Source organism: Nerophis lumbriciformis, linkage group LG14 (assembly GCF_033978685.3).
Source record: "Nerophis lumbriciformis linkage group LG14, RoL_Nlum_v2.1, whole genome shotgun sequence".
Lineage (NCBI taxonomy): Eukaryota > Metazoa > Chordata > Actinopteri > Syngnathiformes > Syngnathidae > Nerophis > Nerophis lumbriciformis.
Window position 1 is genome coordinate 45,951,485 of NC_084561.2, and position 26,501 is coordinate 45,977,985.

General features: G+C 40.8%; 1 protein-coding gene across 2 annotated transcripts in view; it reads left to right on the plus strand.

The window, feature by feature from the left end:
* The window catches only part of ttll7 (tubulin tyrosine ligase-like family, member 7), a 271,036-nt gene that overhangs the window by 58,016 nt on the left and 186,519 nt on the right, over positions 1–26,501 (plus strand). For both annotated transcript variants that reach the window (XM_061975468.1, XM_061975469.1), the window contains exons 4-6: positions 5,813–5,934; positions 11,067–11,134; positions 23,159–23,317. In XM_061975468.1, coding sequence (XP_061831452.1) covers positions 5,813–5,934; positions 11,067–11,134; positions 23,159–23,317 — 349 coding nt within the window. The remainder of the gene's footprint in view (positions 1–5,812; positions 5,935–11,066; positions 11,135–23,158; positions 23,318–26,501) is intronic.

Consider the following 26,501-nt stretch of genomic DNA (forward strand, 5'->3'; position numbering starts at 1 on the left):
TTTACAGTGTGTATAGAAAATGAAAGCATAGTAAAAAAAATAATCTAAGAATATAATAATTAAAAAAAATTTTTTTAAGTGAAATTTCCTCCCGTTCCTCGCGCCCCACCTGTCATGTCTCTATTCCCCACCAGTGGGGCGCGCCCCACACTTTGAGAAACGCTGCCTTAATGGTTTCCAAACAAGGCAGTAAAACGGCTGATCAAACAAAACAGAAGTCATGGTCATGGATCCGCTAGCTGCGCAAGCACAGCAAAGCATAAATATTCTCTAAATGTGTATTTACATACCTTAATTGTTTCCAAATGAAACAATGTAGTATCTGTCAGTCTACAAAATAACACGTGTTCCCATTTGGTGGAAGATTACTGTATATTACAGAGCTCTCCAATCCGCTAAACAGACTCAATAACTCCACGGTGACGTTTTGGTGAATTTACTGAAGAATTTGTGAAAGTGGAACAACACAAAAATAATGTTGTTATAAGTTTCTGCCTTTGTGCAAGTATTTGTTTTCATAGCCAAGTTGTTTCTCCGCCACTGTGCGCGCTTTTCGTTTGTATTTTTTTTGATAAGTTGAAATAAATATGTTCTCACATTCCCGTCTCGCCCGAGCCAACTTTCCGTTGCCTTCTAGAAAAACTAAACCCCTGGACCAAGTCATGACAGTAAAAAATACAAACGAAAAGCGCGCACAGTGGCGGAGAAACAACTTGGCCATGAAAACAAATACTTGCACAAAGGCAGAAACTATGAACAACAAAAAACACACTAACTGTGGCATTAATAAACAAAACTTACTTGGCATGGACAAAAAGGAGCAGCGTGAACGATGGACATGAAAAAAGTGTCAGAAATGTGCAGAGCATAAATGTGGGGATGTCGCCAGAAAGACAAACTGAAAACAATGAACTTAAATACTACAGACATGATTAACGAAAACAGTTAGTGTTTTTTTGTTGTTCATAGTTTCTGCCTTTGTGCAAGTATTTGTTTTCATAGCCAAGTTGTTTCTCCGCCACTGTGCGCGCTTTTCGTTTGTATTTTTTTTGATAAGTTTAAATAAATATGTTCTCACATTCCCGTCTCGCCCGAGCCAACTTTCCGTTGCCTTCTAGAAAAACTAAACCCCTGGACCAAGTCATGACAGTAAAAAAATACAAACGAAAAGCGCGCACAGTGGCGGAGAAACAACTTGGCCATGAAAACAAATACTTGCACAAAGGCAGAAACTATGAACAACAAAAAACACACTAACTGTGGCATTAATAAACAAAACTTACTTGGCATGGACAAAAAGGAGCAGCGTGAACGATGGTGCAGAGCATAAATGTGGGGATGTCGCCAGAAAGACAAACTGAAAACAATGAACTTAAATACTACAGACATGATTAACGAAAACAGGTGCGTGACTCAAAACGTGAAACAGGTGCGTGACGTGACAGGTGAAAACTAATGGGTTGCTATGGTGACAAACAAGAGTGCACAATGAGTCCAAACGTGGAACAGGTGAAACTAATGGGTAACCATGGAAACAAGACAAGGGAGTGAAAAGCCAGAAACTAAAGAGTCCAATAACTGAACAAAACAAAACATGATTACACAGACATGACACGGTGAAGATCAGGATGTATCGATCGATCGGCCAGCGATCAATATCGGCTGATTTCCATGAAATATCAATCACAAACAATGCATGAAAACACTTCTGTGACAGTCTCTCCCTGTCGGGGTTCCATGGACCACCAAGGACTGACATGACTGCAAGCAGTTTGTGACTTTGTTTATTCTTCAATAGTACTCAGTCTCTGGTCGGGTCGCTTTTCAGCTCCTTCCTCTTCCACTGCTCGCTCTTCCGGTCGCTTTTCAGCCTCCCGCGTCGTCGTCGTCTGTCCCTCGCTCTCTAATTTCATGCGCTCGCGTCTCTCCAGCTCCTTCTGCCCCGTCGCTCTCGGCTGCCGCCCTTTTACACACTGGGAAGGGATTACCGTATTTTCCGCACCATAAGGCGCCCTGGGTTAAAAGCCGCGCCTTCAATGAACGGCATATTTCAAAACTTTGTCCACCTATAAGCCGCCCGGTGTTGTAAGCCGCATCTAACTGCGCTAAAGGAATGTCAAAAAAACAGTCAGATAGGTCAGTCAAACTTTAATAATATATTAAAAACCAGCGTGATGTGGGCGCGCATGGAGTCGTATATCAACATGGACGGAGCTGCGTGAAAAAAGCCACCCGGCCTCTTCGCGTAAACTTCCCTTAACCACTCGCTCATCTTTTCTTCATCCATCCATCCCTTCGAGTTAGCTTTTATGATGACGCCGGCTGGAAAGGTCTCTTTTGGCAAGGTCTTCCTTTTGAATATCACCATGGGTGGAAGTTTCTGGCCATTAGCATGGCAAGCTAGGACCACAGTGAAGGATGACTTCTCATTCCCTGTGGTGCGAATATTCACCGTACGTGCTCCCGTTGTATCCACAGTGCGGTTCACAGGAATATCAAAAGTCAGTGGAACCTCGTCCATGTTGATAATGTTCTCTGGCCGGATCTTTTTTTCAGCTATCTTGTTTTTACAATATGCACGGAAAGTAGCCAGCTTTTCTTGAAAGTCTTTAGGCAGTTGCTGTGAAATAGTAGTCCGTGTGCGGATGGAGAGATTGCGTCTTTTCATGAACCGGAAACCTGTCGCCATTTTGTGGTCTTTACAGATGTAAACACACAAAGGAAATGAAACGTAATATCCGCGCGCTTCTTCTTCTTCTTCTACGCGGGCGGGTGGTTGCTTACAGTAGAAGAAGAAGCGCTTCCTGTTCTATGGGGGCGGTTGCTTGCGTAGAAGAAGAAGCACTTCCTCTTCTACGGGGAAAAAAGATGGCGGCTGTTTACCGTAGTTGCGAGACCGAAACTTTATGAAAATGAATCTTAATATTAATCCATATATAAAGCGCACCGGGTTATAAGCCGCACTGTCAGCTTTTGAGTAAATTTGTGGTTTTTAGGTGCGGCTAATAGTGCGGAAAATACGGTACTCTCCACACACTTATGACCCTTGCTGCGCTTTTTCATGCCGTTTTTGTCCATGCCAAGTAAGTTTTGTTTATTATTGCCACAGTTAGTGTTTTTTGTTGTTCATAGTTTTTGCCTTTGTGCAAGTGTTTGGTTTCATAGTTTGTTCTCCGCCATTGTGCGCGCCTTTTGTTTACTTCCTTGTTTTGTATTTATAGTCTTTAAATAAAAAATGTACTCACATTCCCGTCTCGCCCGAGCCAACTTTCCGTTGCATCTCGGAAAAGCAAACACTCAGGACCAAGTCATGACAAGTTTCTTTTCATTCGACAATTTCAGCTCATTTTCAGACTGAGCAAACTCATCTCGCGGGCCGGATAAAACCTGATCTGGCTCACGGGCCACACGTTTGACACCTCTGGCCCATACCTTTTTATTAGAAATCATTCTCAAGTACACTGAAAAACATTTTTTGTGGTGATTTTACGGTAAAAAAAACAAACTGGTAGTTCAGTTGCCAGACTTTTATTGAAACAAAACGGTTATTTTTACAGAATATTACTATAAATTAGGAGACTGGGCTTTCTGCTCCGCCGCTCCCAGTCTGTGGAACGCTCTCCCTGACCACCTGAGGGCACCACAGACTGTGGATGCTTTTAAAAAAGGTTTAAAAACCCTTCTTTTTAAAAAAAGCCTTTTTTTTTTTTTTAGATATATGCATACTAGTTTTAGCTATTTGGCTGTTCTAGTTTTTATTTTTCATTTAAAAAAAATATATTTTTATTTATTTTTTTATTGTTTTAATACACTGTAGCACTTTGAGGTTGTTTACTCAATGTGAAGTGCTTTTTACAAATAAAATGTATTATTATTATTATTATTATTAAATTGGAGAAACAGTACCACTGTTTTTTGATGAAAAAAGTATTATTTTTTTGTAAAATCTATGGTTGCTGTTTTTACGGTGTTTTACTTGAAATAGGAAAATGGTGCAACGGTTTTTTTAAGGTAAAAATTCTGGTGACTATGTGTATTGCTGTAAAGGAAAAATGATGCTACAGTTTGCTTTTTTACGGTAGAATTCTGGCGACTGAACTTGCAGGCTTTTACCACAGAATGTACGGTTGTTGTTTTTTTACGCTGTATGACTTCAAATGGAAAAACGGTACCGTAGTTTATTTTTTTTAGGGTTGTCAAAGTTAAAGCCAAAATGAGGTAACCATAAGTTCCTTTAACGGAACTCATTTTTTACCAGGAGATTTTTGACCCTCGGGCCGTTCTGTAGCAGGGAAAACTTGGCTGCGTTCTCTAGTAACTGTTGAGCCAAAAGCGGGAAAATAGCGAGCAGAAAGGGGTAGATTATGGAAATGGCAGGTCCAAAGCCATGGCAAGTCTATATTTTGGACTTGGAGATAAAAACACCTGCTGCTGCGCTGGTGGGTGGAGCTTCACTTCCGTGTTTAGATTACAGTTGAGTGCATTAACATAAAATGTAGATTATTATTGTGACTGCATGAGTACGATAGAATAAAAGCTCAGCAGCAAGAAAACACGGTAGACAGGAACTTAGTCTAGAGTCACTGTCGTCATTCTAACGACGGGATGTGTTTGGTTTTTTTAAACCAAACACATCCCTCTGACTTCAAAATTTAAGCACCACGCTTTAAATCCAGTCTAATTACAGTAACAAAACAAAAATGTCTAATCAATACAATCATGCTTTGTCAAATATGTTTTGTCATGTAGTCTGTGATATTTCTATATACAGGAAGGGCCTCATATATTTATAGACATTCATCACAGCTGTTTATATACAGGTAAAAGCCAGTAAATTAGAATATTTTGAAAAACTTGATTTATTTCAGTAATTGCATTCAAAAGGTGTAACTTGTACATTATATTTATTCATTGCACACAGACTGATGCATTCAAATGTTTATTTCATTTAATTTTGATGATTTGAAGTGGCAACAAATGAAAATCCAAAATTCCGTGTGCCACAAAATTAGAATATTACTTAAGGCTAATACAAAAAAGGGATTTTTAGAAATGTTGGCCAACTGAAAAGTATGAAAATGAAAAATATGAGCATGTACAATACTCAATACTTGGTTGGAGCTCCTTTTGCCTCAATTACTGCGTTAATGCGGCGTGGCATGGAGTCGATGAGTTTCTGGCACTGCTCAGGTGTTATGAGAGCCCAGGTTGCTCTGATAGTGGCCTTCAACTCTTCTGCGTTTTTGGGTCTGGCATTCTGCATCTTCCTTTTCACAATACCCCACAGATTTTCTATGGGGCTAAGGTCAGGGGAGTTGGCGGGCCAATTTAGAACAGAAATACCATGGTCCGTAAACCAGGCACGGGTAGATTTTGCGCTGTGTGCAGGCGCCAAGTCCTGTTGGAACTTGAAATCTCCATCTCCATAGAGCAGGTCAGCAGCAGGAAGCATGAAGTGCTCTAAAACTTGCTGGTAGACGGCTGCGTTGACCCTGGATCTCAGGAAACAGAGTGGACCGACACCAGCAGATGACATGGCACCCCAAACCATCACTGATGGTGGAAACTTTACACTAGACTTCAGGCAACGTGGATCCTGTGCCTCTCCTGTCTTCCTCCAGACTCTGGGACCTCGATTTCCAAAGGAAATGCAAAATTTGCATGGTTGGGTGATGGTTTGGGGTGCCATGTCATCTGCCTTGGAATGAAACACAAGCCAAACATCAATTGTATTTGTTTTATTTATTTCATTGAAGTATAACTTATTTATCTGCCCATTCTATTGCGACCTCACCTGAATGTCTCCCGCCAGTTCGCATCGTCATCAGCGAGATGGACTTCCTCAAGACCAGGGATGAAGACGAGACCGCCAATCTCATCTGGAGCGACTCGGCCGTACAGCACGAGAAAATTGCTGAGCTCAGGAATTATCAGGTACTCTGCATGCATCCTGAAAGTAACACTTCTCTATTCTGGTTAACAGTGCACCATTGTCTCACGCTCCACTATCATGTCTTCTCTTCATTCACTGTCACTCTTTCCTTCCTTACTTGCTATGACTGTGACTTGCAGTGTGTATATTCTACATGTTCTTATGAAGGTGTCTGTTACTACATTATATATATACTTGCAGTGTGTATATTGTACATATTACATATTGTTATGAAGGTGTCTGTTACTACATTATATATATACTTGCAGTGTGTATATTGTACATATAACATATTGTTATGAAGGGGTCTGTTGCTACATTATATATATACTTGCAGTGTGTATATTGTACATATTACATATTGTTATGAAGGTGTCTGTTACTACATTATATATATACTTGCAGTGTGTATATTGTACATATTACATATTGTTATGAAGGTGTCTGTTACTACATTATATATACTTGCAGTGTGTATATTGTACATATTACATATTGTTATGAAGGTGTCTGTTACTACATTATATATATACTTGCAGTGTGTATATTGTACATATTACATATTGTTATGAAGGGGTCTGTTACTACATTATATATATACTTACAGTGTGTATATTGTTCATATTACATATTGTTATGAAGGTGTCTGTTACTACATTATATATATACTTGCAGTGTGTATATTGTACATATTACATATTGTTATGAAGGTGTCTGTTACTACATTATATATATACTTGCAGTGTGTATATTGTACATATTACATATTGTTATGAAGGTGTCTGTTACTACATTATATATATACTTGCAGTGTGTATATTGTACATATTACATATTGTTATGAAGGTGTCTGTTACTACATTATATATATACACTTGCAGTGTGTATATTCTACATATTACATATTGTTATGAAGGTGTCTGTTACTACATTATATATATACTTGCAGTGTGTATATTGTACATATTACATATTGTTATGAAGATGTCTGTTACTACATTATATATATACTTGCAGTGTGTATATCGTACATATTACATATTGTTATGAAGGTGTCTGTTACTACATTTTATATATATACTTGCAGTGTGTATATTGTACATATTACATATTGTTATGAAGGTGTCTGTTACTACATTATATATATACTTGCAGTGTGTATATCGTACATATTACATATTGTTATGAAGGTGTCTGTTACTACATTATATATATACTTGCAGTGTGTATATTGTACATGTTGTTATGAAGGTGTCTGTTACTACATTATATATATATATATACTTGCAGTGTGTATTTTGTACATATTACATGTTGTTATGAAGGTGTCTGTTACTACATTATATATATATATACTTGCAGTGTGTATATTGTACATATTACATATTGTTATGAAGGTGTCTGTTACTACATTATATATATACTTGCAGTGTGTATATCGTACATATTACATATTGTTATGAAGGTGTCTGTTACTACATTATATATATACTTGCAGTGTGTATATAAAACGTTTCCCCTTTAAGCAGCATCAATTGAAAAATAGAGCAAAACAATATGTACGAAAAAATATGTTAGTACTGTAATTAATAATAATATTTGTTTTAAATGTACGTATACATTTGTTCTATCCTGGAGCATTCAAAGTTCCTTTCACTGGAACTTAGGGGCCAAGCCCATCTCCTGGAGTGGGCCCCTTCCCCTTCCAACATGACTGTGCACCAGTGCACAAAGCAAGGTCCATAAAGACATGGATGACAGAGTCTGGTGTGGAAGAACTTGACTGGCCTGCACAGAGTCCTGACATGAACCCGATAGAACACATTTGGGATGAATTAGAGCCAGGCCTTCTCCACCAACATCAGTGTGTGACCTCACCAATGCACTTTTGAAAGAATAAAGACACTCGGCAACCTTGTGGACAGCCTTCCCAGAAGAGTTGAAGCTGTAATAGCTGCAAAAGGTCATATTGAACCCTATGGGTTAGGAATGGGATGGCACTTCAAGGTCATATGTGAGTCAAGGCAGGTGGCCAAATACTTTTGGCAATATAGTGTATCTTGGCAGTCTGACTTGTAGCGTCCCCAGAAACACTGCGCCCTGATTTTTGCCTGCAGGCGTGACACAAAGCGGAGACATGCTTGGCTCGACCCCAAAGTTTGTACCTGGGAAAGTTTGCAAATGGAGGTACTTGAGTCAGTGTCCCACTTCCTGTGGAGGGAGCCTGGTGTTGGAGCAGGGCCGGCCCGTGGCATAGGCCGTATAGGCAAATGCTAAGGGCGCCGTCCATCAGGGGGCGCCACGCCAGTGCCACAAATGTTGGAGAAAAAAAAAAAAAAAGTTGGTACTATTATTTCTAAATACAAAAAATAATCCCACGTTAATTAAAATGCAAAGTAAAGCCTATTTAATAGAAATATTATTTGTTACAACATTACGCCCCCCAACCCCCCCCCCCGCACGGTGCGCCCCCTCCCTTCCCGTATCATGACTCTTTTTGGACGTCACCACATCAAAAAAATCAACACAAGATGTCAAAACGGCCAAAACTGTCAGGTGCCCAGGGAAGAAAAAAGAGAAAAGAAGAGGAGGAGAAACGAGAAAAAGACAAGAGGTAGCAGGTAGGTAACGTTAGCCTACATGAAATTATTTGTCTGTTACAGAATGTGATAGTAACCTGGCTTTTTAGCATTAAGCTAATGTTACATGATTCGGCAATTGCTAATCAATAAATAGCTAGTTCTGTTTTAACGTCGGGTTAATATTGTGGAGGGGGCTAAATTGGTATGGAAAATAATAATGTAACGTTAGGTAATTACAGTACTCCCACCTTACATTCCTCAGGGACATTTGTATTAGATCTTTTAAGCAGGTGTTTTTTGTTTACATTGTTATTGCCTTCTGGTTAGCTAATGTTTGCCCTGCAGGTAATAGTCACTTTTCCACCCCTTTATATATTAGGTATAGTTGTAAGCCTAGTTGTTAAAGTGCACATCATTAATGTAAATTAAGCAATATGTATGTAAAAAATATTGTATTTCAAATATTCATTTTTTATTTTTTGCATTCATTTATTTATTCATATTTTTTTTTATCTTGTTAACTATTCTGATTGTTAATTTGCTTTCTTTAAGTAAAAAAAAAGGTCAAAGACAAAGCTATTCGGTTTCTTGTGAGTATATACACTTCACTGCCGATGTGGGGGGGGCGCCACCTAAAATCTTGCCTAGGGCGCCAGATTGGTTAGGGCCGGGCCTGTGTTGGAGCAGCCGAGGTGTGAGGGTGTGTTGGTAGCTTCATGTGCACAAAAGCTTGTGAATTGTCATTATTGTCTTCCAGCACGTTATTTCTCCCAAGAAAAGTCAATTGCTTTTGATTTCCTCCAACAAAACCACGTCGTCTCGCAGTGTCGGCGTAATTGCGCAATTTCTATATATATATACTTGCAGTGTGTATATTGTACATGTTGTTATGAAGGTGTCTGTTACTACATTATATATATACTTGCAGTGTGTATATTGTACATATTACATATTGTTATGAAGGTGTCTGTTACTACATTATATACAGTATTTACTTGCAGTGTGTATATTGTACATATTACATATTGTTATGAAGGTGTCTGTTACTGCATTATATATATACTTGCAGTGTGTATATTGTACATATTACATATTGTTATGAAGGTGTCTGTTCCTACATTATACATATACTTGCAGTGTGTATATTGTACATATTACATATTGTTATGAAGGTGTCTGTTACTACATTATATATATACTTGCAGTGTGTATATTGTACATATTACATATTGTTATGAAGGTGTCTGTTACTATTGTACATGTTGTTATGAAGGTGTCTGTTACTACATTATATATATATATATATATATATATATATATATATATATATATATATATATATATATATACTTGCAGTGTGTATATTGTACATGTTGTTATGAAGGTGTCTGTTACTACATTATATATATATATACTTGCAGTGTGTATATTCTACATGTTGTTATGAAAGTGTCTGTTACTACATTTTATATATATATATACTTGCAGTGTGTATATTGTACATATTACATATTGTTATGAAGGTGTCTGTTACTACATTATATATATACTTGCAGTGTGTATATTGTACATATTACATATTGTTATGAAGGTGTCTGTTACTACATTATATATATATATACTTGCAGTGTGTATATTCTACATGTTGTTATGAAAGTGTCTGTTACTACATTTTATATATATATATATACTTGCAGTGTGTATATTGTACATATTACATATTGTTATGAAGGTGTCTGTTACTACATTATATATATACTTGCAGTGTGTATATTGTACATATTACATATTGTTATGAAGGTGTCTGTTACTACATTATATATATACTTGCAGTGTGTATATTGTACATATTACATATTGTTATGAAGGTGTCTGTTACTACATTATATATATACTTGCAGTGTGTATATTGTACATATTACATATTGTTATGAAGGTGTCTGTTACTACATTATATATATACTTGCAGTGTGTATATTGTACATATTACATATTGTTATGAAGAAAAGTCAATTGCTTTTGATTTCCTCCAACAAAACCGCGTCGTCTCGCAGCGTCGGCGTAATTGCGCAATTTCTCCCGGCTGCCTAATCACGCGCGTCTCGTCGGGATAATAGTCGCATATCTTTTTTAACTCGCCATCCTTGTTGGCCCCCCCCCCTCCTTGCATGGAGTTTGCTCTCAACTTTTACTTTAATTAACAGCCATGTTCAGGCTCATTTGCTCAAAGAACACAAAAAGAACCCTTAAAGATCCCCCCCCCCCCCCCCCCCCACTTTTGGTGCATTTAAAGCAATTCATTGGGCGGTCTTTTGATGCACGACCAATTACCTCCGCCCCTCCGAGCCCAGATTGATCTCGTCTTTTGTTCCCTTCCCAACCTGTGAAAGTGTGAGGAACATAGTGAGCTTAAATAAGGTCCCGGCGTCAACCTTTTTCTTTTAAGTGCCTAATTGGGCATAAATGTCAGAGGATGGTAAGCGCACTTGAGGTCTGGGCGTGTAATGTGCTCGTTGTGGCGCTCCTAACGACGTCTGTCCGTCCCCCTGCAGAGAATCAACCATTTCCCCGGGATGGGCGAGATCTGCCGCAAAGACTGCTTGGCCAGGAACATGTCCAAGTAAGTTTCTCCCAGCGTCCGACCTCACTTGCAGTCACCGTCACACCTTTACACTTTACACTTTACACTTGTCATGGCTGTCAATCATTTCTACAACTCTTATGTTCTTGTGATGTAGTGATTGGAGCACATACTTGTTGCTCACAAAAAACATTCATGAAGTTTGCTTCTTTTATGAATTTATTATGGCTCTACTGAAAAAGTTATTTCGGATGAGTAAGAAGGACCATCAAGACAGAATAGGAATATTATCAAGTTTTACCAAAGCTTTAGGAGACCAGTCTTACAGTGCATGAATAGCAGCATCCAGAAGCCATCTAATCAATTTTTGTGATGTAGTGATTGGAGCACATACTTGTTGCTCACAAAAAACATTCATGAAGTTTGCTTCTTTTATGAATTTATTATGGCTCTACTGAAAAAGTTATTTCGGATGAGTAAGAAGGACCATCAAGACAGAATAGGAATATTATCAAGTTTTACCAAAGCTTTAGGAGACCAGTCTTACAGTGCATGAATAGCAGCATCCAGAAGCCATCTAATCAATTTTTGTGATGTAGTGATTGGAGCACATACTTGTTGCTCACAAAAAAACATTCATGAAGTTTGCTTCTTTTATGAATTTATTATGGCTCTACTGAAAATGTGCTGGGTCAAAAGTATACGTACAGCAATGTTCCCTCTAATTGTTGATGTGTGTGAGCAAAGGCAAAAAGTCTGTGAGCATGAATCACTCGTCTTGAGAACTGTGTGGGCATTAAGGGCGCCGCCCTCAACTGGTTCCGGTCGTACCTAACCGACAGGAGTTTTTGTGTAAAAGTAGACAGTTTTATGTCGTCCACAGCTCCTTTACCACATGGGGTCCCCCAGGGCTCAATCCTTGCCCCAATTTTATTTGCGCTTTACCTTCTCCCCCTTGGTTCTATTTTTAGGAAGTACAGTATTGCATTTCATTTTTATGCCGATGATTGCCAGATTTATTTTCCCATGGCACAAAATAACACGGTTCAACGTCTTATTGACTGCCTGCACGACATCAAAGTCTGGCTTTCAGCTAACTTCCTGAGCCTAAATGAAGATAAAACAGAAGTTATGTTGTTCGGTCCAAGTCGCTCTCCCTCCCCCAACGTTGACCTCGGCACTCTGACCCCGTATCTCAGCGACTCTGTCACAAACCTGGGGGTAAAGTTCGACTCAGATTTTAAATTCGAAAAACAAATCAGCAGCGTCGTTCAAAAAAGCTTTTATCAATTACGCCAAATAGCGAAAGTGAAACCGCTTCTATCAAGACATGATCTTGAGAAATTAATCCACGCTTTTATCTCGACTGGTCTTGATTATTGTAATGCCCTGTATGTTGGCATTAGCCAGGCCTCCCTCGCCCGCCTGCAGCTCGTGCAGAACTCTGCTGCTCGTCTGCTAACACAGACCCGCAGACGTGAGCACATCACCCCTATTTTAGCGTCCCTTCACTGGCTCCCTGTGCGTTACCGAATACATTTTAAACTCCTTTTATTTGTTTTTAAATGTCTAAACAACCTCGCGCCAACCTATCTCTCCGACCTCCTTCAGCCTTACTGCCCCACCCGATCCTTAAGATCAGCCGATCAGCTGCTGTTGACGGTCCCTGACACAAGGCTGAAGCTTAGAGGTGACAGAGCTTTCGCCGTTGCTGCTCCCAAGCTCTGGAACGACCTACCCCTGAGTGTTAGACAAGCCTCCTCTCTTCCTGTTTTTAAATCTCTCTTAAAAACATACTTTTATTCCATGGCTTTTAACACTGAGTGATATCCATCCTGCAATGGCGCCCCATAATACACCTGCTGTGATCCTGTTTTTATGTTTTTATTAATTCTATTTTAATTATTTATTTTTTATCGTGTTCTGTTTGTGTTGTGTTGTGTTTGCTCGGTACTCGTTTTATCTTTTAACCTGCTCATTGTACAGCACTTTGGCTACCCCTGTGGTAAATTTTAAATGTGCTCTATAAATAAAGTTGATTTGATTTGATTTGATTTGATTGAGTGGAGTCCATGTGAGCAACATCACACCTGCACACTGTGGCTACACCTGCAGCACACGTGTCCCAAACCTGACTAAATAACAACTTACATCTCCATCCATCCATCCATTTTCTTGTCCCTTTCGGGGTCGCTGGAGCCTATCTCAGCTGCATTCGGGCGGAAGGCGGGGTACACCCTGGTAAGGCTGAAACGACGCGTCGACGTAGTCGACGTCATCGGTTACGTAAATACGTCGACGCCGTTTTTGTGCGTCGGCGCGTCGCATATTTACGTCACACTACTGTCATGGCGGAGCGCAAAGCAGACGATGCGAGCGAGGGGAAAAAAAGCACGCCAAAAGTCGTCAAAAGTGTGGGAGTATTTCAATAAACGGCCTAATAATGTTGTTGTATGCACACTGTGTCGAGCGGAAATGGCCTATCATAGCAGCACAACGGCTATGAACGAACATTTGGAAAGAAAACCCCCGACAGCGTTCTTGCCATCACCATCAACAAGTCAATCGTCCGCGTGCGTATACGTTGTCATCATTACACAAAAACACGAATGTGTCATTTGTATCTGCGTTGTAAATTCATAAACTAAAGCACCGTTTGCTCTGAGAGGCGCGTTTGGCGTGCCTGTTCAGTGTTTACAAAGACGCGCTCCTCTTTAACGCTGTGGAGAGGCGGCGGCGGCGGCGAGCGAGCGGCGAGGCGGGGCGCGCCGGGAGCGACGCCGCAAGAGGCAGGGGACGACGAGCGAGCGAGGAAGAGGAGCTGAAAAGCGAGGAAAGAAAGAGAAAAGACTTTGTGTAAAATGAAAAGATTGTAAACCTGGCAAAGCCGTCTGGCGTTCAGTCTGTCGGTCCTGAAAGAACCCCACGGCACAAGACGTGTCACAAACGCTAACGTTAATTAGTTGTGCAAATACCTTTTACAACATTAACAGTTACATATACTATGTACAAACCAACAATTAACTTTCACTTTAATCATACTATCATTGTTGTGTTATTAAGCAAAATAAGCAATACTTTTACTTTTGTTGAAATGTTTACACTGTACACTTTTTTGTATTGGATGTTTAGCTTTATTTTTGCACATTTTAGCAAATAAGCAATACTTTTACTTTTGTTGAAATGTTTACACTTGTTACAGAATATTTCCGTTTTGCACTTTTTTGTATTGGATGTTTATCTTTATTTTTGCACATTTTAAAGCAAAATAAGCAATACTTTTACTTTTGAAATGCTTATACTATTCCAGAATATTAAGATTTGCACTGGATGTTTACTTTTATATTTGCACATTAAAAAGCAAATAAGCTACTTTTAATTTTGTTAAATGTTAAAAGTTTTAAATGTTTACATTGTTACAGAATATTTTGTCATGTTGTTGTCAATGTTGACTGAGTGGCCATACTTTTTTTTTTGTAAATAAAAGTCATGCCTTTTGAAAAAACTGGCCTACATTTATTTTTTCCTCTTCATTTTAAATAAAAAAAATAATCGGTAAAAGGAAAAATAATCTATAGATTAATCGAAAAAATAATCTATAGATTAACCGATTAATCGAAAAAATAATCTATAGATTAATCGATAGAAAAATAATCGTTAGCTGCAGCCCTACACCCTGGACAAGTCCACAACCCCTCGCAGGGCCAACACAGATAGACAGACAACATTCTCTTATTATTAGAATCACATAACAGCAGTCATTTCCATTTCTAATAGAAGTGTTTAGGCCCACTTACAATGACAATAACAACGAATATTGTTTTTCATGAACTGTGTACTTGTATTGTTTGTCTGAGTAGCACGTCTTCCTATGAGGAAGAAGTGCCTGGGGAGTCTGTGGTGGGCTCTCCTATTTCTGGGGCTGAGGTTGCTGAGGTAGTTAAAAAGCTCCTCGGTGGCAAGGCCCCGGGGGTGGATGAGATCCGCCCGGAGTTCCTTAAGGCTCTGGATGATGTGGGGCTGTCTTGGTTGACAAGACTCTGCAGCATCGCGTGGACATCGGGGGCGGTACCTCTGGATTGGCAGACCGGGGTGGTGGTCCCTCTCTTTAAAAAGGGGAACCGGAGGGTGTGTTCTAACTATCGTGGGATCACACTCCTCAGCCTTCCCGGTAAGGTCTATTCAGGTGTACTGGAGAGGAGGCTACGCCGGATAGTCGAACCTCGGATTCAGGAGGAACAGTGTGGTTTTCGTCCTGGTCGTGGAACTGTGGACCAGCTCTATACTCTGGGCAGGGTCCTTGAGGGTGCATGGGAGTTTGCCCAACCAGTCTACATGTGCTTTGTGGACTTGGAGAAAACATTAGACCGTGTCCCTCGGGAAGTCCTGTGGGGAGTGCTCAGAGAGTATGGGGTATCGGACTGTCTGATTGTGGCGGTCCGCTCCCTGTATGATCAGTGTCAGAGCTTGGTCCGCATTGCCGGTAGTAAGTCGGACACGTTTCCAGTGAGGGTTGGACTCCGCCAAGGCTGCCCTTTGTCACCCATTCTGTTCTGAACTTTTATGGACGGAATTTCTAGGCGCAGTCAAGGCGTTGAGGGGATCTGGTTTGGTGGCTGCAGGATTAGGTCTCTGCTTTTTGCAGATGATGTGGTCCTGATGGCTTCATCTGGCCAGGATCTTCAGCTCTCACTGGATCGGTTCGCAGCCGAGTGTGAAGCGACTGGGATGAGAATCAGCACCTCCAAGTCCGAGTCCATGGTTCTCGCCCGGAAAAGGGTGGAGTGCCATCTCCGGAATGGGGAGTAGATCTTTCCCCAAGTGGAGGAGTTCAAGTACCTCGGAGTCTTGTTCACGAGTGAGGGAAGAGTGGATCGTGAGATGGACAGGCGGATCGGTGCGGCGTCTTCAGTAATGCGGACGCTGTATCGATCCGTTGTGGTGAAGAGGGAGCTGAGCCGGAAGGCAAAGCTCTCAATTTACCGGTCGATCTACGTTCCCATCCTCACCTATGGTCATGAGCTTTGGCTTATGACCGAAAGGACAAGATCACGGGTAAATGAGTTTCCTCCGCCGGGTGGCGGGGCTCTCCCATAGAGATAGGGTGAGAAACTCTGCCATCCGGGAGGAGCTCAAAGTAAAGCCGCTGCTCCTCCACATGGAGAGAAGCCAGATGAGGTGGTTCGGGCATCTGGTCAGGATGCCACCCGAACGCCTCCCTAGGGAGGTGTTTAGGGCACGTTCGACCGGTAGGAGGCCACGGGGAAGACCCAGGACACCCTGGGAAGACTATGTCTCCCGGCTGGCCTGGGAACGCCTCGGGGTCCCACAGGAAGAGCTGGACGAAGTGGCTGGGGAGAGGGAAGTCTGGGCTTCCCTGCTTAGGCTGCTGCCCCCGCGACCCGACCTCGGATAAGCGGAAGACGATGGATGGATGGATGGATGGTCTGGGTGGAGGTCCTGCTTTGGAAATAATTTGTACCCCTTTTCAGACATTGCATTTAGTTCCCATTAAAACATTCACATGTTGCACAATGAGATGTAAGCAGGGGATCATGTGTACATTCCTGCAACTTGTAAAAAATATATTTTTATTAGTATTTATTTAATATACTAACAGCATTTCATGATTGATATTTATAAATGAAGATTCCTAATAAATTTCACTTGAATAAACACACATTTGATTGGTAAATCATAGTGTAACCACCTGGAATGACACTTTACGTGTGGTGTTGGAGTTGTCCGACCTTTTGTGTGGCTGTAAACGCATCACTGGCTAAGTGCCATATGTGCATGTGTTGGCGCAAGTGAGAAAGAGCAAGCGGCTGCTGTTCAGAGGTGGGTAGAGTAGCCAGAAATTGTACTCAAGTAAGAGTACTGTTACTTTAGAGATTTATTACTCAAGTAAAAGTAAGGAGTAGTCACCCAAATATTTACTTGAGTAAAAGTAAAAAGTATGTTGTGAAAAAACTACTCAAGTACTGAGTAATTGATGAGTAATATATATATATATATATATATATATATACATATATATATATATATATATATATATATATATATATATATATATATATATATATATATATATATATATATGTATATACATACATTGACATATACAGTATATAATTTATATTTATTTATTTTGCCGTTTTTGTTTACATGTTAAAGGTGTTTTAATGAATATACATGCATGTTTAACACGTATAGATTCCTTTCTTTCATGAAGACAAGAATATAAGTTGGTGTATTACCTGATTCTGATGACTTGCATTGATTGTAATCAGACAGTAGTGATGATAACGTCCACGTTTTCAAATGGAGGAGAAAAAAAGTTCCTCCTTTCTGTCTAATACCACATGAAAGTGGTTGGTTTTTGGCATCTTATTTGTCCAGCTTCCATATTCGTTTTTATACACTTTACAAGAAATACATTGGCGGCAAACTCCGTAGCTTGCTAGCTTGTTTGCGCTGGCTTTCGGAGACTCTTATTTTGAAAGCGCAGGCGCGATGGAGCGGCACTTTTATTGTGAAGACAGGAACTGTGCAGTCAGTCTTTAGGCTTTTGACGGGATGTACGGTTGAAATAAAAGGGTCTTTTTTCCGTCACACTTTTGATTGATTGATTGAAACTTTTATTAGTAGATTGCACAGTACAGTATATATTCCGTACAATTGACCACTAAATGGTAACACCCCAATAAGTTTTTCAACTTGTTTAAGTCAGGTCATGTGACCCCTGGCTCTGTTTGATCGGTCCAACGTCACCAGTGACTGCATCTGATTGGTGGAACGGAGTGAACGTCACCAGTGACTGTATTTGTTGAAACGCAGGCACTATGAAGGTCTGTCTGACAGACCAAAACAAACAAAGCGTTCATTAACAGATCGATAAAAATTAGTAGCGAGTAGCGAGCTGAATGTAGATAAAAGTAGCGGAGTAAAAGTAGCGTTTCTTCTCTATAAATATACTCAAGTAAAAGTAAAAGTATGTTGCATTAAAACTACTCTTAGAAGTACAATTTATCCCAAAAGTTACTCAAGTAGATGTAACGGAGTAAATGTAGCGCGTTACTACCCACCCCTGCTGCTGTTGATATAACAAAGTTGCTTTTGGTCTGGTTTGTACTGCAGAAAATGGCCACTTTTGCTAGATATCATTTTTTTTTACTAATGTTTTGGTGATGTGTTTATGGCCGACAATAAAGAGTTCTGCTCAGTAAAGTGATGGATGGAATTCATGTCCTCAAAGTGTCTCGACAGACGTTACAATATTTGAACAATGATGACGAAAACGGTTTTCTCTGTCGTGTTCGTGTCGTGTTGAAAATTGTTATGTGTTTTTTATTTTATTTTTATTTTGTGCGTGGCATAGATTTGCCGTGCGCAGAGGACGCTTGAGCAGTGCGCAATTGCACAGGCGCGCACCTTAGAGGGAACGTTGCATACAGCAATGTTAATATTTGCTTACATGTCCCTTGGCAAGTTTACCTGCAATAAGGCGCTTTTGGTAGCCATCCACATGTCATGATCTGTGGTCTGGATCATCCATCCATCTTCTTCCGCTTATCCGAGGTCGGGTCGCGGGGGCAGCAGCCTAAGCAGGGAAGCCCAGACTTCCCTCTCCCCAGCCACTTGGTCCAGCTCTTCCTGTGGGACCCCGAGGCGTTCCCAGGCCAGCCGGGAGACATAGTCTTCCCAACGTGTCCTGGGTCTTCCCCGCGGCCTCCTACCGGTCGGACGTGCCCTAAACACCTCCCTAGGGAGGCGTTCGGGTGGCATCCTGACCAGATGCCCGAACCACCTCATCTGGCTCCTCTCCATGTGGAGGAGCAGCGGCTTTACTTTGAGCTCCTCCCGGATGGCAGAGCTTCTCACCCTATCTCTAAGGGAGAGCCCCGCCACCCGGCGAAGGAAACTCATTTCAGCCGCTTGTACCCGTGATCTTGTCCTTTCGGTCATAACCCAAAGCTCATGACCATAGGTGAGGATGGGAACGTAGATCGACCGGTAAATTGAGAGCTTTGCCTTCCGGCTCAGCTCCTTCTTCACCACAACGGATCGATACAGCGTCCGCATTACTGAAGACGCCGCACCGATCCGCCTGTCGATCTCACGATCCACTCTTCCCTCACTCGTGAACAAGACTCCGAGGTACTTGAACTCCTCCACTTGGGGCAAGATCTCCTCCCCAACCCGGAGATGGCACTCCACCCTTTTCCGGGCGAGAACCATGGACTCGGACTTGGAGGTGCTGATTCTCATCCCAGTCGCTTCACACTCGGCTGCGAACCGATCCAGCGAGAGCTGAAGATCCTGGCCAGATGAAGCCATCAGGACCACATCATCTGCAAAAAGCAGAGACCTAATCCTGCAGCCACCAAACCAGATCCCCTCAACGCCTTGACTGCGCCTAGAAATTCTGTCCATAAAAGTTATGAACAGAATGGGTGACAAAGGGCAGCCTTGGCGGAGTCCAACCCTCACTGGAAACGTGTCCGACTTACTACCGGCAATGCGGACCAAGCTCTGGCACTGATCATACAGGGAGCGGACTGCCACAATCAGACAGTCCGATACCCCATACTCCCTGAGCACTCCCCACAGGACTTCCCGAGGGACACGGTCGAATGCCTTCTCCAAGTCCACAAAACACATGTAGACTCCCATGCACCCTCAAGGACCCTGCCGAGAGTATAGAGCTGGTCCACAGTTCCACGACCAGGACGAAAACCACACTGTTCCTCCTGAATCCGAGGTTCGACTATCCGGCGTAGCCTCCTCTCCAGTACACCTGAATAGACCTTACCGGGAAGGCTGAGGAGTGTGATCCCACCATAGTTAGAACACACCCTCCGGTTCCCCTTCTTAAAGAGAGGAACCACCACCCCGGTCTGCCAATCCAGAGGTACCGTCCCCGATGTCCACGCGATGCTGCAGAGTCTGGATCATGTTTTTGTTATTTTCTGTTAGTTTTAAGACTGAATTAGTTCCTGTTTTTGTACATCCTTGTTTGTTTTAGTTTCTATGGCGACATATTAGTTTCACCTACCTCATGTGTTCGGGACACGCACCTGCTCTAATCAAGAGACTATTATTTAAGCCTGTCTTTGCCAGTTAGTCGTGCTGGCGTCATTGCTCTTTTCATGCCACAGTTCATGCTCTTTTCATGCCATAATTTCATGTTTGTTTCTTGCTATGCTATAGCTTATGCTAGTTGTTTACCTTAACTCCAAGTGCGATCAGCCTTGTTTTCCATTTTTTGTACCTTTTTTGAGAGAAGATAATTAAATATGTTCCTACCTTCACGCCTTGTCCGGAATAATCCGATTGCTTCCCGGGAGAACAAACCTCGCAGTAAGCTGTGACCCCCCCCCCCCCCACAATTTGCAATCAACCCTGCAAATGAACCCTTAGTTGTTCAGACAAGGTGAGTACAAATACAGAAATTCTGCTCCCATCAAAGCCCAAAGTTGCAATATCACAACATTTCCCTAAAAGCATACATAAACATTTTTTTTTTAACTCTTCAATTTCTGCATCAAAATGCCTCCCACAACAACATCTGAAAGGTCAATTTTTTTTTTAAAGGTTTTTCTATATTTGGGTCTTACAGGGTTAATGTAGTTCATTTAGAGCTTGTTATATAATTGTTGCAATTATAAACGAGTGGGAAAAAGCATTTTTTAAGAGTTTTATCTGGTTTTGATATTTTTTATACTTGTAATTAATGACTTCATAACAATATAACTAATGTGTGATTATTATTAATCACACAATTTGCAAATGAACCCTGCAAATGAACCCTTAGTTGTTCAGACAAGGTGAGTACAAATACAGAAATTCTGCTCCCATCAAAGCCCAAAGTTGCAATATCACAACATTTCTCGAAAAACATACATACAATTTTTTTTTAACTCTTCAATTTCTGCATCAAAATGCCTCCCGCCACAACATATGAAAGGTCAAATATTTTTTTAAAGGTTTTTCTATATTTGGGTCTTACAGGGTTAATGTAGTTCATTTAGAGCTTGTTATATAATTGTTGCAATTATAAAAGAGGGGGAAAAAGCATTTTTTAAGAGTTTTATCTGGTTTTCATATTTTTTATACTTGTAATTAATGACTTCATAACAATATAACTAATGTGTGATTATTATTAATCACACAATTTGCAATCAACCCTGCAAATGAACCCTTAGTTGTTCAGACAAGGTGAGTACAAATACAGAAATTCTGCTCCCATCAAAGCCCAAAGTTGCAATATTACAACATTTCTCTAAAAACATACATAAACATTTTTTTTTTAACTCTTCAATTTCTGCATCAAAATGCCTCCCACAACAACATCTGAAAGGTCAAATATTTTTTTTAAAGGTTTTTCTATATTTGGGTCTTACAGAGTTAATGTAGTTCATTTAGAGCTTGTTATATAATTGTCGCAATTATAAAAGAGTGGGAAAAAGCATTTTTTAAGAGTTTTATCTGGTTTTCATATTTTTTATACTTGTAATTAATGACTTCATAAAAATATAACTAATGTGTGATTATTATTAATCACACAATTTGCAATCAACCCTGCAAATGAACCCTTAGTTGTTCAGACAAGGTGAGTACAAATACAGAAATTCTGCTCCCATCAAAGCCCAAAGTTGCAATATCACAACATTTCTCGAAAAACATACATACAATTTTTTTTAAACTCTTCAATTTCTGCATCAAAAGGCCTCCCACAACAACATCTGAAAGGTCAAATTTTTTTTTTAAAGGTTTTTCTATATTTGGGTCTTACAGGGTTAATGTAGTTCATTTAGAGCTTGTTATATAATTGTTGCAATTATAAAAGAGTGGGGAAAAAGCATTTTTTAAGAGTTTTATCTGGTTTTCATATTTTTTATACTTGTAATTAATGACTTCATAAAAATATAACTAATGTGTGATTATTATTAATCACACAATTTGCAATCAACCCTGCAAATGAACCCTTAGTTGTTCAGACAAGGTGAGTACAAATACAGAAATTCTGTAAAGTTGCAATATTACAACATTTCCCTAAAAACATACATAAACTTTTTTTTTTAACTCTTCAATTTCTGCATCAAAATGCCTCCTACAACAACATCTGAAAGGTCAAATTTTTTTTTTAAAGGTTTTTCTATATTTGGGTCTTACAGGGTTAATGTAGTTCATTTAGAGCTTGTTATATAATTGTTGCAATTATAAACGAGTGGGAAAAAGCATTTTTTAAGAGTTTTATCTGGTTTTGATATTTTTTATACTTGTAATTAATGACTTCATAACAATATAACTAATGTGTGATTATTATTAATCACACAATTTGCAAATGAACCCTGCAAATGAACCCTTAGTTGTTCAGACAAGGTGAGTACAAATACATAAATTCTGCTCCCATCAAAGCCCAAAGTTGCAATATTACAACATTTCTCTAAAAACATACATAAACATTTTTTTTTAACTCTTCAATTTCTGCATCAAAATGCCTCCCACAACAACATCTGAAAGGTCAAATATTTTTTTTAAAGGTTTTTCTATATTTGGGTCTTACAGAGTTAATTAATGTAGTTCATTTAGAGCTTGTTATATAATTGTTGCAATTATAAAAGAGGGGGGAAAAGCATTTTTTAAGAGTTTTATCTGGTTTTCATATTTTTTATATTTGTAATTAATGACTTCATAAAAATATAACTAATGTGTGATTATTATTAATCACACAATTTGCAATCAACCCTGCAAATGAACCCTTAGTTGTTCAGACAAGGTGAGTACAAATACAGAAATTCTGCTCCCATCAAAGCCCAAAGTTGCAATATTACAACATTTCCCTAAAAACATACATAAAATTTTTTTTTTTAACTCTTCAATTTCTGCATCAAAATGCCTCCTACAACAACATATGAAAGGTCAAAAACATTTTTTAAAGGTTTTTCTATATTTTGGTCTTACAGGGTTAGGGGTGGGGGGGGTGTGCATACTCCTCTGCATTTGACTGTGGAGTTTCAAGCGTGCTAAAGTGCAACTCTTGCTTGGTGTGTCCAGGATGATCAAGTGCCAGCCTCAAGAGTACAGCTTCATACCCAAAACTTGGATATTCCCCGCTGAGTACACGCAGTTCCAAAACTACGTCACGGAGCTGCGGCGCAAACGCAAGCAGAAGACTTTTATTGTCAAGCCAGCCAACGGAGCCATGGGTCACGGGTAGGTCTCACACACACACACACACACACACACACACACACACACACACACACACACACACACACACACACACACACACACACACACACACACACACACACGCACACGCACACGCACACACACACACACACACACTGAATGTTGAAAGCAAATAAAGGAGAAGAAAAGAAGACAGTGTTTGACCCTGGCATGGAAGCGGCATCATGGTCGGGGCTCAGATTGATTATGTGGGCGGAGCGGCTGTGCTCAATCTCATCGTCGGCCTCTTTGTCCTCCCCGGTCACAATCACCATAAATCAGTGCTTATCAGGGCCAGGTGACAGGCTGTCTCTGTCTCACACACACACACACACACCACGCACCTCCCTGCTAGTTGCTGCACCACCGCCCCTGAAGGTATGTGCACATGAATATTAGATTCCTTCATGCACCCACAGGGCGGACGGGAAATGGAGCAAAATGGTAGCGGGGAAAAAAAGAAAAGTGAAGTGAATGCGTGTAATAGGAGTGTCAAAAAAATTGGATTTTCCATTAAATCAAGATTCTTATTTGTAATGAATCTTAATAGATTTAAAATAAATATAATAATATAATGTTCCCTACTTCTTTCCAGGCTACTTCTTTCGTAGGCTCTGTTGGACTCATATTGAGTAACAAAGTCCACACAACTTTCTTCAAGGTGTCAGGAACTGCTGTTGCTCTTCAACACCAACATGCAGATATGGAGACAGGATAACAGGAGACAGGAGACATGATAACAGGCATCAAGATAACAGACAACAGGGAGACAGGCAACAGCATAACAGGAAACAGGAGACAGGATAACAGGAGACAGGGAACAGGAGACAGGATAACAGGAGACAGGATAACAAGAGACAGGATAACAGGAGACAAGATAACAGGGCACAGGATAACAGGAGACAAGATAACAGGCAACAGGGAGACAGGCAACAGCATAACAGGAGACAGGATAACAGGAGACAGGCGACATGAGACAGGATAACAGGAGACAGGATAACAGGAGACAAGATAACAGGACACAGGATAAGAGGAGACAGGATAAGAGGAGACAGGATAATAGGAGACAGGATAACAGGAGACAGGATAACAGGAGACAGGAGTCTTGATAACAGGCATCAAGATAACAGACAACAGGGAGACAGGCAACAGCATAACAGGAGACAGGATAACAGGAGACAGGAGACATGATTACAGGCAACAAGCTAACAGACAACGGGGAGACAGGCAATAGTATAACAGGAGACAGGATAATAGGAGACAGGATAACAGGAGACAGGATGACAGGAGACAGGATAACAGGAGACAAGATAACAGGAGACAGGATAACAAGAGACAGGATAACAGGAGACAAGATAACAGGAGACAGGACAGGATAACAGGAGACAAGATAACAGGCAACAGGGAGACAGGCAACAGCATAACAGGAGACAGGATAACAGGAGACAGGCGACAGGAGACAGGATAACAGGAGACAGGATAACATGAGACAGGATAACAAGAGACAGGATAACAAGAGACAGGATAACAAGAGACAGGGTAACAGGAGACAGGATAACAGGAGACAGGATAACAGGAGACAGTATAATAGGAGACAGGATAACAAGAGACAGGATAACAAGAGACAGGATAACAAGAGACAGGGTAACAGGAGACAGGATAACAGGAGACAGGATAACAGGAGACAGGAAAACAGGCAACAAGATAACAGACAACAGGGAGACAGGCAACAGCATAACAGGAAACAGGAGACGGGATAACAGGAGACAGGATAACAGGAGACAGAATAACAGGAGACAGGATAACAGGAGACAAGATAACAGACAACAGGGAGACAGGCAACAGCATAACAGGAAACAGGAGACAGGATAACAGGAGACAGGATAACAGGAGACAGGATAACATGAGACAAGATAACAGGAGACAGGATAACAGGAGACAGGATGACAGGATAACAGGCAACAAGATAACAGGCAACAAGATAACAGGCAACAGGGAGACAGGCAACAACATAACAGGAAACAGGAGACAGGATAACAGGAGATAGGATAACAGGAGATAGGATAACAGGAGACAGGATATCACGAGACAGGATAACAGGAAACAAGATAACAGGAGACAGGATAACAGGAGACAAGATAACAGGAGACAGGATAACAGGAGACAGGATAACAGGAGACAGGATAACAGGCAACAAGATAACAGACAACAGGGAGACAGGCAACAACATAACAGGAAACAGGAGACAGGATAACAGGAGATAGGATAACAGGAGATAGGATAACAGGAGACAGGATATCACGAGACAGGATAACAGGAAACAAGATAACAGGAGACAGGATAACAGGAGACAAGATAACAGGAGACAGGATAACAGGAGACAGGATAACAGGAGACAGGATAACAGGAGACAGGATAACAGGAGACAAGATAACAGGCAACAAGATAACAGGCAACAGGGAGACAGGCAACAGCATAACTGGAAACAGGAGACAGGATAACAGGAGACAGGATAACAGGAGACAAGATAACAGGCAACAAGATAACAGGCAACAGGGAGACAGGCAACAGCATAACAGGAAACAGGAGACAGGATAACAGGAGATAGGATAACAGGAGACAGGATATCACGAGACAGGATAACAGGAGACAAGATAACAGGAGACAGGATAACAGGAGACAGGATAACAGGAGACAGGATAACAGGAGACAGGATAACACGAGACAGGATAACACGAGACAGGATAACACGAGACAGGATAACACGAGACAGGATAACAGGAGACAGGATAACAGGAGACAGGATAACAGGAGACAGGATAACAGGAGACAGGATAACAGGCAACAAGATAACAGACAACAGGGAGACAGGCAACAGCATAACAGGAAACAGGAGACAGGATAACAGGAGACAGGATAACAGGAGACAGGATAACACGAGACAGGATAACAGGAGACAAGATAACAGGAGACAGGATAACAGGAGACAGGATAACAGGAGACAAGATAACAGGCAACAAGATAACAGGCAACAGGGAGACAGGCAACAGCATAACTGGAAACAGGAGACAGGATAACAGGAGACAGGATAACAGGAGACAGGATAACAGGAGACAAGATAACAGGCAACAAGATAACAGGCAACAGGGAGACAGGCAACAGCATA